General features: G+C 50.2%; 1 protein-coding gene and 1 pseudogene across 1 annotated transcript in view; one reads left to right on the forward strand and one right to left on the reverse strand.

Moving 5' to 3' along the window:
* Window positions 1-2,537: 2,537 nt before the first annotated feature.
* SHANK1 (SH3 and multiple ankyrin repeat domains 1) overlaps window positions 2,538-17,001 on the reverse strand; it is a 69,830-nt gene continuing 55,366 nt past the window's right edge. The window contains exons 21-24 of the mRNA XM_066627996.1: window positions 14,295-14,419; window positions 13,287-13,389; window positions 10,301-12,698; window positions 2,538-3,105 (exon numbers count right to left, since the gene is read on the reverse strand). Coding sequence (XP_066484093.1) covers window positions 2,538-3,105; window positions 10,301-12,698; window positions 13,287-13,389; window positions 14,295-14,419 — 3,194 coding nt within the window. The remainder of the gene's footprint in view (window positions 3,106-10,300; window positions 12,699-13,286; window positions 13,390-14,294; window positions 14,420-17,001) is intronic.
* LOC136654636 (5S ribosomal RNA) lies at window positions 16,512-16,628 on the forward strand (annotated as a pseudogene).

A 17,001-nucleotide genomic window follows, 5' to 3' on the forward strand; every position in this document is an offset into this window, starting at 1 on the left:
ACTGTCATGTGTCCATCTCTGCTCCCCCCCCCCCAGGACTGGGCCTGGCCTATGAGATCCACCTTGACGTCAAAGTGGAACCAGCTGATTTCCACAATGTATATGCAGGCTTGTAATCAAGCTGTCCATTCCTACTGAGTCAGTCCACAGATCTAGTTAGTTCAGCATTGCCAATCTAGCATTAATCTCCAAGGTTTCAGCTGGGGGGGGGGGGGTGTCTTTCCCAATCTACTCCAGAGATACCAGGGAATGAACCTGGGACCTGCTACATAAAAAGCAGGGACTCTTTTATCACTGAGCTAGAGTATTCTCCTTGAGAATACTTTGCATTGTCATGGACCCTGTTCTGTCCAGGATGACCTCCACATTTCCATTCCTCCCCCAGCAGGCACATGGCAGCTGTGCATCACTTCCTGGTGACCAAACAGGGACGAATGAACTAACCAGAAGAGAACAGGCTCTTTGGGTGTTTTTTTTCTTCAGACGGATGGTGTGCTATGAATGACTAATCTAGGTATGTGTAGGTGGGTAAATTCCTTTCCTGGAAGGCTGTATATAAAGGAGCCAGCAAACATTATCACAGTGCAGCACAGCTCAGTTTCCGAGGGTGGCCACAGTGAGCATTTCAGACAAGGCCGTTTGCGGTTCATTCACACTCACAAAAAATCCTCATCTCTGCAGCTCAGGGGGTCGTGTCTGAGGCATACATAGGTGGAGGGACTGCTACAAACACCTCTGAATACAGGCTCAGTCTCACCAGCGCTCACCAAAGGTGATAAACAAGGCTGCTGTGGCCCCCAAGGAAAGGCCAAGTCCACCACAGGCCTCCAGATCAAATGGAACAAGCTGATCCCATGAGGATTCTCTGACAGGATTCCTAAAACTTGAATATAGAAGGTGGTGTGTTTGACTTGGCATATAGAAATATGAGATGTACTCTACTTGCACAAACTGAAGGAGGCAGGTGAGCCCCCATGAACTGGGGTTTGCTCTATTCTTTGTTGTGGCAGGATTCAGAGATTGATGGGCTGGATTTGCGGGAAAAGATGGGCACTGGCTAATTGCCTCCTGAAGAGCTCGGGTTGCAACTGCTGTGCTGAAGTTCCAGTCCCTTTGTGAAGTTTTGCAAGGATCCTGCTCATACAACATCAGAATAGCGCCACAGATGGCTTTGCTTTGAGTGGATCCCATGCTGCTGAAATCTAGATTTCACCTCCAGGCAGATCATGCAAGTACTATATGCACCAGTATCCCCCTACCCCTCTTTAATCCAGGTCCTTGGTACTAGCGTGATCCTGTGAACCCCCAAGTGATACTGGTCTTAGCACACCAATGTGGCATCGAACCACAGGGAAGCAGCAAAAGCGCTGCTCAAGGAATGGGCGAACTTTTCCACTGGTGGATGAGATTTGTGAGCTCTTTACCAGATAAACCAACCATCCAAGAGCTGAGCCACTCAGGACTGACTGCAGCCATAACATCCCTGTTTCCTAAAGGATTATGCAAAGCACCCATGGTTGAGGAACTGTAGATACGTGGCCATGTAATGGAACTCTGCACATGTTTGGTCTCTAAACCATAATAAATGATAAGGGTAGCAGCACTATGCAGCTGACAGAACAGTACTGAAAGTCAAAGCTGTGTGCGCTTTGGTTTTCTACAAGCACACTATTCAGTTGTTGGGGCAAGCAATTTCAGCTTTCATTTAAAAACAGAAAGCAGGGTTTCTAGTTCTTCCGATTACGCTGTCTGCTACAAAGCTGGGTGGAGAGGATCAGTGAGATTTCCAAAGATATGAGGGAATGGAACCCTTCCCATGACTACCTAAAGGGGAGTGCCTTTTGAAAAGCCATCAAATATGAGCAAATTAATGAAAGAAACCAAATGTAGCTTTTCTTGGAGCAGTTATCCCCCCCTCCCCCGCACTGCAGAGTACTTAACAACCCTGGTAATTGCGAAGATGCACAGGGCAAGCTGTGAAAGGGCTGGATGTGTTAACATGCAAATGACTGAACAGAAAAAAGAAGAAGTGTCAAATAATGCGCAATCAAGAACATGGAAGGGTGGGTGACTGCATGTGGGTGCACACATATAAGTAGCTATACAGCTGGAGGACTGATACCAGCTAGTCAAAGAAGAAAGGTGTCAAAGCCAGCTGCCACTTCCATGGGAGAATGGAAAGAATGTGCAAGTATATATTTAGAGGACTGGAAGTGATGAGACGCATACAAATGGTCCAATGATGCTCATGTCAATGCCAGATAAATGAAATGGACAAACTGCTACATGGTAACACAAGAGAAAAGTGCACACCCATGTGGGTGCCCAGGCAGGCTTTGGTGAGCTTCTCAAAGTGTCTCTCTGCTGGTGGGGGAGGAGATCCCACCACTACCCTCACCACGGGATCTCTCCTTGCAGCTTCCCCTGTGCCCAGCCCCACAGCTGCAACCCCTCCACCTCATTTTGTTCTCCCCAGTGGTGGAGGTCCATTGTACATTCAGGTGAGAGGCTCCCCCAGGGGCAGGGCGGTTCCCCCATCACCTCTCCAAAAAGAACTTGAGGGCACGGGCAATGTTCATGCGGTGCCCGACTCGCGTCACGCCCAGGTCAATGAAATCTTCCTTGGTGAGGGACGGCAGGTGAGAGCCGTCAATTTCGTTGTCCAGGAACCGGTCACGGTGTTCCCCCAACTTCAGGTATTCCAGCCAATCGGCCACGTCGTACTTGGTCCAGAAAGGCAGCGGCTTGGAGCCAAACGGCTTGTCCGTGGCTGGCGGCAGGAAGTGGGTTGGAGACAGGGAGCGGCTGCCTGATGGGAAGCCTGGAAAAGGATGCTCACCGCCAGAAGTAGGCGAACCGCGGAGATCAAAGACGCTGGTATAGATGGGCACAGAAGGCAGGATGGGAAGAGAGGAAGGCCTGGGGGCAGGGCTAATCTTGTGCTCACTGGGCAGGGCAGCTGGGCTTGGGGCCCTTCGCAAGGCTGGCCGGATGTCAAACTCCACACTTTTGGGGTGCTTGCCCTGGGGAGACTTAGGCCAGTTGTGGAAAAGGCTGCTTACAGGTTTGGAGGAAATCAGTGATGGGGATGTCTCGTCTGGGAGCCTGTGGGGAAGGAGAGAAGGAATAAGAGATTGTTAGAGCCCACACGGCTCCATACTAAAAGAGAATGGGGCAGCCGTGCTACCTGAAGGCAGTGTAACACTTGCCCTATAGCAGTCATGCTAGTACTGGAACAAACAGGGCTTTCCCAAGACGCCTATTCCATTCCCTTGGAGTTCATCTCCGAGCATATCTCCCAACCCAGCCTCAAACATATGGTCAAACCACTGTGCTGCTTAGATGCGAGAGTGTTCAGTCACATGAATGGGGTGTTTGGGGCCACCATTTTTTCCAAGCCACCGGCAAGAAGCCATAACATGAACTGGAAGTTGATGGGGGCAGGCGCTTAGCTCTTTACCCATGAGCTTTTCTTCTCATCAAATCACTCCTAAGCTACTTCTTGCCCCTGAGAAGGAAAAAGACATAAGGACCTATATCCTTTCCCCAAGAGCAGAGGGGTTGATTTTAGTAAAAGTAGCCCCTTAGATGGAGACAGATAAGTATCACTCTCCTATCTTCTGGCCAAAATTGCAGCTTCTTTGGGGCTTTAAAAAAAAAAACCCTCAGGCACAACATTCAGATGAGTGATCATCACATATTGTTTGAACCTCAGGACCCCTTTCAGTGAAGTCCAATGCACTTCAACATAAGACAGAAAATTCTATATGAAAATAAAGCCAGGTGGAACTTAGCTAACCATAATTTGGAGAAATGGGAGCCTGAAGGCGCAAGACACAGTCTACAGGTTACTGTACTGCTTTCATGTGACAGCTCTCTTCAATCCTAACCAGAAAAAAAAATGCACAGGGAAAAAAGCCCACAGAAAAACCCCACTGTAATAAATGCACACAAGAAAAATGCTCACACAGAAGAATGCCCACATGGAAAAATATGCATATATGTTAATTAGGGTTAAGGATTCAATGGGTTAGGGTTATCTTGAAAATTGCTATATGTGCGTATTTTTCCATGTAATTTTCTATGTGGGCATTTTTCTTGTGCGCAATGATGACTGATGACTGTTTGGGAATTTTCTTGTGGGCTTTTTATTTATTTATTTATTTGACCCTCTTCCATACCCATGTGGCTTCCATAGATTATCTCAATGATGTGATACTTCCATGCCAGCACCAGATGTTGCTGGTGACAGAGATCCATGGGGCAAGCTGTGGTAGAGATGGTGTTTTGCCTCACAGAGGGCACTTTTAGAATGCCTGATCTGTGGTCCTTCTGATGCTGGGAGATGTTTCTTCTACGGAAGAGGACCAGTAGGACCAGAGTGGAGAATCAAACCCAAACCCAAAACTAGTTCAGAAAGGATTCCCCCCCCCCCCCAGCGAACGGTAACTCAGCCTGACCCTAAAATATCTGAATTGCTTTGAACTGACACTGGAAACCCTTAAAACAGAAAAATGGGAACTGGTTCAAAATACAGTTAAGGTTTTCCACTTCCAGCTTACGGAAGGGCCCTCAGGTTGGGGCGTTGTGACACCCCAGTTTTAAAAGCCCTGCACTAAGGAACGACCCGTATTCTGCTACCTCCCTGTTGTCTGTGAATGGTCTGCTTTTGGCTAAAGGCCTACAGACCCCAGATCTAGAGTTCAGCATTAAAAGAATAAGGGTGCACTCCTAATCAACTTTCCAGTACTGGCATAGCTTTGCAAGTGGGTATGTGCTGCATCCTGCAGTTGGGGAGCAGTTACGGAGGCCTCCTCAAGGTCTGGCAATGTTTGTTCCCTTACCTCAAAGTTGCATTGCCCTTATGTCAGTGTGGGAAAATGGGTTAGGATTGTGTTCTAAATTTTCTTGGGTTTCATTTTTTTTTTTTTTTGGGTAAGCCTTTTGCAATTTTGCTTGTAAAAAACTTTAACAAAAACCCTGTTTGGTTATCCTACTTCCACATTATAGATTTAAACAGCAAGCAAAACAGTTAGAAATTGTTCTGCATAAAATATACTTAAACTGGCTCAAAGTGTCTGGACTGGTTACCAAACCACTTTTTGAAGGTTGCTTCTGAACAAGAGAACCCAATTATTTTAATGGCTCAGCTCCCTGGTTTTGACATAAGCTGCAAAGCACATTTTTTTTTAATGGTTGTGTATTCCCAGTAGCATGGTGGGGGCAAAATAGTAAGTACTGTAGGTGCCACAACACACCATGTAAGCAGACACTCCCACTTTCCATCACAGCCATTCTGGGCAGTAACAGCAATGTGCAGGTACTCACCAAACCAAACAGCATCTCCTGTGCATTGCCTACAGTACTTACTATTTGCCCCCTCCCCAGCTACACTACTGTGTATTCCTTAGAAAGAAGAGACTTGCCTGCAGCGGCTGCAGTAATTTCCCTGCAATGGCCTATGGTAGCTGCTAGAAGTGGTTGTACATGGGGAAAGCTACAACTAGACAGGCACGCATAGGTAAGACTAGGGGCTTAACAAGCACAACAAGGAATGAGGGGCAGCTTAAATGACTACACAGAGACAGAAATGTGCACCTCATGCCAGAGATGCCTTGACAATCAGCAATACATGAAGGGTTTTCCAGCTGAAACTACAGGGACGTCCATTAGAAAACCATTCCAAAGCTTTTATCCTACTTCCATGACTCCCTTCTCCAAGGAGATCTGAATGTTTGTCAGAATTTGGTCTTCAGTGAACTGGTGACCACCTGCCTTCCAAGAAACTGGGCTCTCCTCACTCCCCTACCCATTACCTTGACACAAACGTGCAAGAAATGTATCTGGACGGATTCAAAGTGGCTGAACCGGTTTCCCATCCATTTTGCGAAGCTGAATTTGAACCAGTTTTAAAAAATGAAACTGAACCCACTTTTGAATGGTTCAAGACCCTGCCCCAGTCATGCCGGTTTTACACATGCAGGGATTGACCTTCATGGAAGCACTTCAGAGGGTCCACATTAAGACAGAAAATCAGAATGGTGCCTCCCTAATATTATCTGTGACTATTTAATAACAGGATTCTTGGAGTCCCTCCAAGTCAAATCTCCCACATATAATGCTCACAGTCTCAGAGACTTTCTCTGGCCTACAGTCAGAAAGACACTGCAACCTGAGCATATGAATGAAGCCAAACAACACAGGACTTGAGGCTTGGCTTCACAAAGCCTGAGAAGAGGGGACCCATTGGCACAAGAGAATGAAGTCCCAATCGTATCGGGTTTTCCAATGCCGGTGCAGCCGTGCCAGTGGGGCATACGCTGCATCCTGTGGTTGGGGAGACAGTCACAGAAGCCTCCTCAGAGTAAGGGAACATTTGCTCCCTTACCTTGGGGTTGCATTATGGCTGCACCGGAGATGGAAAGTTGGATAGGACTGGGTCCTGAGATTTCTCAGTAATGGCTGTTCCTTTGATATATGCACTGCTGAAGGAAGCCCTTTCAGTCCACCTTGGAAGGAAGGTAATGCACACTGATTGGCAACTGTGGATCCAAAGCCCAGTTCAGGCCAGAAGAGCAGACAGATCAAGAGAACTGGAGCAGCCTGGGGGCAGCAGAGGTATTTACTTGGTAGCCTCCGAAAAGAAGAAAAATAATAAGTTTTCCTACCTGCTCTAAGCAATTCAGGAATGTTTGTTCTCTCTCTTCCAAAGTCCATTCCTTCCCCTCTTCTATGGGAGAGCATCTGGTTCTAAACATATGTTCCACCCATCCTTCCCAGAAGTTCTGGCTTTTGTGATAACCCACTAAGGCTCCATCTCTCCCAGTCCATCTCTCCTGCCCGCCACCCAGACAAAAATACCTTGATTATGTGTGCTGTGCATAAGATTGCAATCTTCGCCCAATCCCATTGCATCGGAGGAACTGCAGTAAATTCCCCTAGCACAAAAGTGAGTGCAGATGAATGACGGAATGGAGCAAATAAAAGTCCGCGATGTGACTGCATTGAATGGAAGGGGGCTGAGAACCTACAGTGCCTTGGTCGCCAGCTGATATACTCGTAGGTACTTGGCCCTGGTCATCTTTGGAGGTGTGCAAAGAGGAGGAAGTTGCCACTGTGGAGCAACCTCAGCAAGGAATGAGACAAGCAAGACTTTGTGACACAGAAGCGGGACAGGTGGGTGTGTGGAGGCCCACAGGCAGCAGCAAATGGTGGCACAGTAGACAAGTAGGCTCCAAGGCCCGGAGTCACTGCCTCACACCATCTTCTAGAGGACCTAGAAAACTCAGCTCCTCAAGGTGTGAGCAGCGTGGATGAATTGGTTCTCAAATTATGTCCCAAGCAAACTTGAACACATGACGTTGCCTTCTCAGAGTCAGCCCTTTGGTACATCTAGCTCAGTATTAACTACGCTAACTGGCTGTGGCCCTCCAGGATTCCAAACAGCAGCCTTTGGTAGCCTGGCCTAGAGACTATATCAGGGATTGGACCTGGGACCTTCCGTGTGCAAGACATGAGCTCTACAACTGAGCTCCGGCCCCTTCCTTAGAGTGGCTCAGGAATTTATTACTCAGGAGAAATATCAACAAAGGTGGATGTGGTTACAATAGCTTGTCCCTCCTGACCAATACTGCCCTGCAAGGCACAACTGGAGCGGGTGCATTTCGGAGAACCCTCAAACCTGACTACATGTGATATGTGAGATCTGATCACAGTTCTCTCCAGCTCTTTAAAAAGCTACAGCAAGGAGGACCTTTGACTGGAGAAGCAGTTCTAGAGAACATGGATGACCTCCCTCATATGCCATTTCCTCAAGCAAAATACCCCCCCCCCCATTAAGCTAATAGCTCTCCATGGGGGAAAGGGCAGGTGCAATGTAGGAACTTGCCTTCTTCCACAGTGCAGCTTGTAGCACCTGGGTGCGCAGTAAATCCGTGAAATGGCATGGGGGAAAGGGCTACTTTAGGGACTAAAATTTTGGAGATTAAAATTGCTGTTCTCCTGTGTTGCATACACTTTTGGCCCAATCCTATGGGGACATCATGCCCGTAGAATGTGCCCACAGGATTGGGCCAAAAATACATAACACGCTTTGTGGCTGTCACAAATGTGACACCATCAGAGTGTGCAGCCTGGCTGCAGCTGCAAGTGACTGGGTCTGTGAGGATGCCCACTTATACAGGTATGGCCACGCAAGGGATGACAGGGAGGTGAGGAGGGTGTGGATCAGGGTGGGGTGGGCAGAATGGGGGAAGCAGGGTGGATTGGGTTTAGGTAGGGGGCAAGTTCAGTGGCAGCAATGCCCACTGAATCCTACCCCCCTTCTGGGTCTTGATCCACCTTCATGGGTCAATATGAACTTGTGCCAGCAATACTGCTGGAGTAGGTCAGAGTCCACCCCGGAGTCAGCAGCTGGGGATTACCCCAGGGCAAGGGAACACATGTGCCCTCAACATGCTGAAACTCCCCTTCTGGATACAGCAGGTACTGCACTGGCACCGCTATATTGCCCCATTGGGGTGTTAGGGTGGATTGGGCTGCCTGGCTCTCGGTTAGTGAAGGCTCACCAATCTGCCTCACACCCTATAATCCACTCCCTAAGGGGTTGTAGCAAACATAGAAGAGTTCCTCAGCAAACACACGTGGGTGTAGAAAGGATTTCCTGGGTGGATGCCTGAAAACCACGACCCTCGCTAGTATTCCCTTGTCAGAGGATATCAGTCGCAAAGGGGAAATCCCACCCGCAAACTGATATGTGCCTCTTGCACAGACCTGCGCAGCTTTGACTTGCCAAGGCCAATGTAGTCCCGTCAGCCATGACTGGCAGAGCACTGAGGCTCCAATGAAGTCTCCTGTTTTTGCTCCCAGCCTGGAGCAGCAATGTGAAGGCTGTACAGTACTTGACAAACCACTGGGGCAGGCTTTTTTCAGCTTGGTGAGTAGCTGTGCAGACCTGTTTTAGCAAAAAGGCCATATTGCCAACAGCCATCTTGCTCTCCAGTTGTGACCAAACCTGGTGGGACCTCCAGTTACACCACGTCAATCTGGAGAGGAGCCACACACACACACACACACACACACACACACACAAAACTCCCAATATTTTGGTGTGGGGAGAAACTACCTTGAAAACAGGATCACTCCCCTGCCCAAAATGGCAATGCTTCATTGTGGGGTTGAGCACATCGTTCTCAAAAGTGAGAGTCGCTTCCATAAGGAAAGGCTTGAGTAGCTAATTAGGGGGCTTCCTTCCCCATTTCTACCAGCTAATTGCTAGCTTTTTGCTAGTGGCTAATTGGGATCAGAAAGCAGAATGTGGCTTGTCCCTTGCCCAGAATGTGTGGCTGTGTGCCTCCCTCTCCAATTCGAAGCTGACTGTGTGGAGAATCAATAAACAACCCCCAATTTAGTCCAAAGCAGAAAGCCCATTAAACTTGGGCCCCCCCAGGAAAGCCCACATGGAACAGATCCCTCCCACGTCTATTGATCTCTCATTTTCTGACTGAAACTGGCCGTGTCCAGCTGTGTTGCCTGCTTTGGGAGTCACTCTGCACATTGTAGGAGACAAACACATATTTTAAAAGATGTCTATACGCAGCAGGGAACGTCAATTAATTATGGACTCCCTGGAACACAAGTCTATGTGTTTTTATGTGCTTTTTATGTCAGTATAAGTGACGTTCAAAACACATGCTCTTCCTGATTTTGCACATGGTACTCTATAGCTGACATTAGGGAAAAAAATACTTTCCTGGCTATTGGCCTTTGCATTTCTGCCTGAATATATCTAAGTGTGAACACAGCACAAGAGGCAAGGTGTACTGTGTGTGTGCAAACAGCACACACAGAGATGGGTCCTACAGATGTCCGTACCTTTGTAGTCTCACTGCACTGATTTGGGACACAAGGTCACAAAAGGGGTAACGCATGTGCCTACAGGAACTGATCTGTGTTACGTGTGCACACGAGAACGACTGGGGATATGCACGGAATGGTCAGCGTGTGTGCAGAGGTATAAACCGGAGGTACAGTGAGGATGCGCACAAGGAGGCACTGCATGTGTACACCCCTGCTGACCACGAAATGTTAAGTGTGCCACACACAGCGCATCCTTCCTTGCCCGGTACCTGCCAGCACACCCAACGATGTAATGGTGGTAAAAAAAAATAAAAATCATAAAAAAGCAAGCATTGACGGGAGAATGAGAAAAGGAGACAAACCCAACTGAAACACGAGATGCAGCATGCACAGGGCTGGCTTCCTGCTTCCTGCTCCTCCTCCTGCTCCGTCCGCCTAGTACCTTTGCCTTTGAAGGGAGCTGGGCCTCTCGGGACCAAAGGAAGCCACCGTGTCAGGTGGCCGTGACCACGACACTCCACCCATCTGCTGCAACTTGGTGCTCAACTCGCTGATGATGCTGGCCTTCATGGTGGACATGGATGAGGCCTTGGGCTCCTCCCACGGCAGCGTCGGAGACTTCCGCTGCAGCTCTTTGCCTGGCTCGGCAGCGGCTGGCTGCTGGTGGTAGGGCGGGGCCGGTGTGAGGGCGAACATGTTCTCAGTACATGCTGAAACCGAGATGGTGGAACTGGTGGGGGTAGCCACCGGCAAGCGTCCTGGGAACGGCCGGGAGCGCAGCTTGGTCTGAAGGGGGCTCTTTTCTGCACCGCCGCCGCCTCCTCCCCCACCACTTCCCCCAAAAGCTTGCCCATCCAAATAGGTGATGTAAGTGTCCAAGAGTTCCGTGCCTTCTCCAGACATGCTGGACAGCGTGGAGACGCTGCTGATGGTCTCCAAATGGTGGTCGCTGCTGCTGCGGCTATCCACCTCCTCGATCCCGGAGTCGGTCACGGCTTCGGGGGCCTCTGCTGCAGGAATGGCAATGGACGAGACGACAGAAGAGAAGTTGACGTGAGGGGCTTCCTTGGTTTCGGCTGCTCCTCCTTGGGTCAGGGTGGCCACCTCACTGTCATAGGAGGTCAAGCTGGAGGCCGTGGAGTCTAAGGTAGAGGGGGCAGGGGGAGCAGCCGGAGGGGCAATCGCTGCGGGCAGCTCATTGGCAGCTTTGGGAGGGGACTCCGGCTTGTCAAAACTATTGGAAAACTCGAGGGGAGGCGGGAGGGGCTCTGTGAAGACAAACTCATCGTCCACATCAATGGAGGGGGCAGGTGGGGGCAACACCAACAACGGCAGTCCGTTTTCCTCAGCAACGCGCTCTGGCGGAGCGGGGGCCACTTCCACTTTCCCGCCCTCGTGACCCCCTTCCTCCTCCTCTGTCGGACGGCAGTTCTCCACGAAGCGCACGTGCAGCTCCAGCTTCTCTCCTTCCTCGGGCCGCTTTTCCCAAGGCGCAGCTTTGCCAGAGACAGGAGATGGCTGTTCGGGTGTGTGATGTCGGGGACTCTCCTGCTCCTTCCGGGGAGATGCAGGTCGCTGCTGCGGCTGCTGCTCCGGGGTCCCCCAGAGACGCAAGATGGAGCTTCCAGGGGACTCGGGAGTTTTAGGAGCCTCTCCAAATCGCGGCGAGGATGGGCGCGAGTGTCTCTCGTCTCGGCTTTCCTGCTGGGACTGGGACTCCTTCAAGGCCCTTTCGCGAGCCACTAACGCCAGGCCCAAGGGGGAGCTCGGATCTAAAATTTTGCCAGTCAGTGGGTGAATGAGGGGAGTTGAATGAGACTGGAGCTGTGGCAGGAAACTAGAGCACACAGAGGTGAAGGCGCTGGTGGTGCTGGCTCCGTAAGCCTTAGCGGTGCGAGACTGGAGGTAACCAGGGGTGCCGCCACCACTGCTGCCACCGCTAAAGCCAGATGCCATGTTGAGCTGGATGTATGGCTCACTGGAGAACATGCCTTCGTCAATGGATTTGGAGTGGCGGAGGCGGGGCAGAGGGGTCTGCTGGGAGTCGTCGTCAGGTTGCTCAGTGGAGAGGAAGAGGGCGGACTTGCGGCGGGCCTCGCTGTACCACTCGCGGTCCCGCCGAGCAGCTCCGACCAAGGCGGCCCCAAACTGGCTGGTGAAATCCATGCTGTTGTGGAGCTGGAGCGATGGAACGGGCACAGCTGGCTCTGGCTGGCTCTCCGCTTCCATGCTGCTCCCCTGGCTGCTGCGCCCACTGCTGCTGGTCGAGGGGGCCTTGATGATGATGGTGGGGATAGGGATGGAGCTCTTCTCTGGCGGGGCCGACGACGGGCCCTGCGAAGACGGCGGCTGCATCTGGGCCGCGGTGGCAGCCTGCTGCTGGCGCTGCTCATCCTCCACTTTGGTCTGCTTGACCAGCGGCCCCTTCCGGCGCATGGGCTTGGTGGGGACATACATGGCGGTGTTAGTGGCCCGTGGAGGGAGGTTGTAGTAGCGTAGGTCGGGGGTGTGGCCACGCCAACCGCGGGCCGTGGACCCCTCGGCCCCCTGCTCAGTCTCTTGGCGGTAAAGGGACATCTTGTCACGGGTCCTGGGGGGCGGCTCATATGCTGGCTCCTGCTGCAGGGATCCTGAATACAACTTGGCCTCAGCGCTGGGGTTGAAGGTGGAGCGGGCTGAGGGGGTCGCACGTCCAGACGCTGAAGGCGAGGTGCTGTACGGGGGATCGGGTGGAGAAGTGGTCGGAGGAGGTGGGATGTCATCAGAACCAGGGACTGAAAGGCTGCGGCTGAACTTCATGGGAGGGGGAATGAGGTAGGGCTTCTCATCCTCAGCTGCTCCTGGGGGACAAAGCAACGCTATCGTCACTGAATAATCCTTCGGTTCCTTCTTTGTCAACAGAACGCACTTCTCAGATCCTGGTTCTTCTCTCTCATACTTACTTCAAGGTATGGATTCAGAGAAAATGAACCCACCCCCATTACAACAGCCTCGCCCCATGGAAGCTTTTCTTCCCATTGATGTTTCTTGGCCAACGAGATTAAAATACTAGCAGCCTGACTGGGTCAGACCAAATACCCATGTAGTCCAGCACCCTGTCTTCCACTGTGGCCATCTGGATGCCTTAGGAAGCATACAAGTAGGAAATGAATGCAAACCCCTCTCCCGCCACTGTTCCCCAGGAACAGTATTCAGAATTATCCTGCAGCTGAGGACAGCAGCCAGCCAACAAAACGGGCAGCTATTAACTACCTCACAATGAATCATCATGTGATAAACATCAGAAATGACAGTATCGTGTTGAAAACTTCACAGGGCCTTTCCTCTCCAGCTTTCACCCCCCCCCCCCACTCCCTGAGGATCTGGCTCTCCCGTTCTTTCCCAGTTTTACTGGTGAGCCTACTTTACTCCTTCCAGCTCCACCTCACCAATAGATTTCTGGCGGAGCATCATGCCAGGGGGATGACTGGTTGGCAGGTATGACGGGCGCTCGTAACTGGGCTGGCCAAGACGGTGCTGGTCAAAACTGGCCTAAAAAAAGGGAAAGCAAACTGGTAAACAGGGCAGCATGAGCAGGTGCAGACAAGTGGTATGTAGAGACATACAACAATGATTTATATGGTCGTTTTGCAGAGTTCATAATGATTCATATACATTATCTCAATAATTTTTTGTCATAAGCCTATTATTCTGCAAATATTTACTGCTGGAAGAGGTAGGGGAAGCAGAGATAGCGACTTAAAGGCATCAACAGTCCAGTTCTCTAGGTTATTTACAACAGTGGATCTATTAAACCACTGTTGTAAATGGCCCTGAGACAGGCAGGAGCTGTGGTCTGGTGGCTGAGCCGGTGGCCTGCCGGAAGAAACTAAGGTGGAACATCCCAGGTTCTCATCTTGGATGGGAGACCGGAAGTTGCCGATGGACCTCGTGATGGGCACTGTGAGAATGTGCACTCTGGAGAGCACCTGAGAAGATGTGGAGTGTGCTGAATGCAGAGGAGTCAGCTGGAGACGGATAACATCTTGAGAACAGACCAACCAAGGGAGAACTATGGCTACTGAGAAGCTTTGGAAGGGCAGAGCACAGCCAGGACGTTGGCTGCACTTGGGACGAAAACATCTGGTGAATTGAGGGTTCTGTGTCTCACAGAACAATACTTGTAAAAACCCATTTGACTAGCCTGTCTATGTAAACTACCTTGAGCCTGTGCAAAAAAACAGAGAAACTAACTAAGGGCACAATCCTAACCCACTTTTCAGCACTGACATAAGGACAATGCAGCTCTGAGGTAAGGGAACAAACATTCCCTTACTTTGAGGAGGCACCCGTGATTGCCCACCAACTGCAGAATGCAGCACACGTCCCTTTGACAAAGCTATGCCACTGCTAGAAAGATGGTTAGGATTTGGGCCTAAATTGGTTCTCCAGCTTACCTCAGAGGCAAAATAGTTCTTGGCAGCACCCCGGGACTTCCCCAAGGAAGGAAGCCCTCCACTTCCACACCCATCCCCGACGCTGATAGTCTGCTGAGCTGCTGCCAGGATCTCGTCCAATTTGTCTGCAATGGGGGGAAGACAGAGAAAGAAAAACTCATCACAAATGGGGAAAAATCATCAATGCCCCATTACTGTAAGTTCCGAGTAAGAGTAAGCCCTCCTCTCTGTACCCATAAGGGTCAGAAAGTATTCTTGACTAGTTTGCTCCTAAGCAGAAAGTGGAATGCATGAATCCGAGCTCCTTGCTTCATTGCACTTACAATGCTAAAGTGGTCTACATTTTTCCCCCCAAGTTAGAATCCTTGTGGATCAATATGTTCTAAGGGTATATAGAGAAAGAGTTTACAATATCATGATCTGGGATTAAGCGGCTACCTGCATGTACTCCTGCTTAAGAAAGTAAACAGAACCTTGCAGAACATATACCTTGCCAAGCACATGTTACGTGAACATAGGAAGATGATTCACACCACTGGTCCCCCTAGTCTATTCTGTGTATTCTGATGGGCAGAGACTCTCTGGGGTCTCAGGTGTGACAGGAACTCAAGATAAACACAGAGGACTGAACTGAAGCATTTGCATGCAAGGTTCATTTAGTTCAGCCTTCACTGTTGGAATCCCAACAACCAGTGGATAACAGATGCTCTTCTGGAACTAGGAACATCTTCTGCCCATGCGTTCACTAGACTGCATTCTGGGAAACCCGGAATTTATACTCAATGCCCCTGCTAATCTTCTTTTTACTGATCTATCTATCTATCTATCAAAACCATTGCCAACTTCTGGTTTGCATTTTTCCTTTCCACATCAAGCTTTTAAGGCTGCAATGAAGAGGTGGGCAGCGCAATCCTACCCCTCCCATCCTGAGCTGGCACAAGTCCCTTGTCCCGGCTCCAGCCATTGCAATTGTGCCGTAAAGCACATTTGTGCCAACCTGGGAGGAGCCAAGAGTGACACATGGATGTGCGCCAACTTGGCTGCACCAGAGCCACGCCGGGATGGGGTAGGTTTGCACTGTGGTGCATCGCCTGGCGCAGGTGTTTGAGGAGGACATGGGGAAAGTGTTCCGGGGTGGGGAAGGGCAGGTAGGTGGGCGGACCAGGCCCAGCGGGTGGGACCAGGATCCGACATTCGGGTCAGATCCTAACCCTGCTCCCAAGCAGCCCGGCATTACATGGGCTGCTCAAATCTGCTCCACTGATTTAGGTGGCACAGATCTGAGTAGCCCCATAGGGCTGCCTGGGGAGTTGCTTGGGGTAAGAGGAAATGATTCCCCCTACTCCAAGTTGCACCTCAGCCTGCACCAAACTTGCGCTGCATACAGTGCAGGCCAGCTGGCCTGGCTGTTCCAGAGCAGGTTAGGATTGTGCCCTAAGACATAATGAGTTGCCCAGGATTACCAAACAAACTCCACATAGCCAGGTAGAGTTGTAAAACACATCAGCAACTCACTCAAGCACCCCAAATGAGAGAAGGTACATGTCCCAGTACCAGAAAGGCAAGACCGAGAGTTCACTGGTTAAAACAAACCAACAAGTCAAATGTGGCTCATTGACAAGTCAAAGACTGCAAAACAACAGCAAAGCATTTACAGCATTAATTTCTTAGAGCAGTGTTTCTCAACCAATGGTACAGGTACTATTGGTGGTACTTGAGGTTGTGTTTGGTGGTACTCGCAGGACCCGTGGATGACTGCTGCCCAGCAGTGAGACCAGCAACATGACCTGACAAATAGCAGTAGGAGGTTCAGCTCCATGGGCAGAGCTCCAGGGTGCGATTCTTGCAAGTTCGAAAAAGCCCTCCTGTCTGCTTTGTGCCTCTTACCGGTGTTTGTATTGTCACATCTGGCCTCCCAACCTGGAAGTAACTGGCAACGATGCAACTGCCGGTAGTACTTCCTAAAGGGGGACCAGGTGAAGTGGTCCATCGGGGGTTAAACGTTGAGACATGCTGCCTTAGAGCAACTAACAGCAAATTTTGCTAACCACAAAAACTATTGTTTTCGAGACAACAGAGATTCCCGATCAGTGATGGATGAATTTCCTGCCATAATTGCCTCATTTTTTTTTTCTGAACCATCTCAGAGAACTTGCAGAAAAAACTCACTTTTCCTCTCAACAGTTCTCTTAACATTTGTAATATTAGCGCCCTCAGAGCAGCAACTGTTACCCTGCACATGTCTGATCTCGTCTGATCTTAGAAGCTAAGCAGGGTCAGGTCTGGTTAGTACTTGGATGGGAGACCGCCTGGGAATACCGGGTGTTGTAGGCTTACACCATAGTCTTTCGAGACTGAAGGTTGCCAACCATGTGCCACATCTCCCTGTTGGTTTCTTCTTTCCCCAAATTTGGGGAACGGGGAAGATAGTGGCCAGGAAGGTTGATGTGGAGAGCTGTCAGCAGAAGCACAGATGTCATATTTAAGATACGAGTTTTACTCAGAGCATCTACTGCCTCTGAGAATCCTGGGAAACGGAGGCTCAGTGGATTGAGCAGAGGTCCAAGCTCCCCAACATCAACAGATGCTCAATCTGAGCAGTTTAATCCTAAGGGTGAGGCCTCCACTGATCTATCTATTTGGAAAAGGGGAGAGACCAGAGACTACATTTTAGAAAAGGGGGGAGACCAGTAGCAGGGAGGGCTGT

The sequence above is a fragment of the Tiliqua scincoides genome, chromosome 5 (assembly GCF_035046505.1).
Source record: "Tiliqua scincoides isolate rTilSci1 chromosome 5, rTilSci1.hap2, whole genome shotgun sequence".
Lineage (NCBI taxonomy): Eukaryota > Metazoa > Chordata > Lepidosauria > Squamata > Scincidae > Tiliqua > Tiliqua scincoides.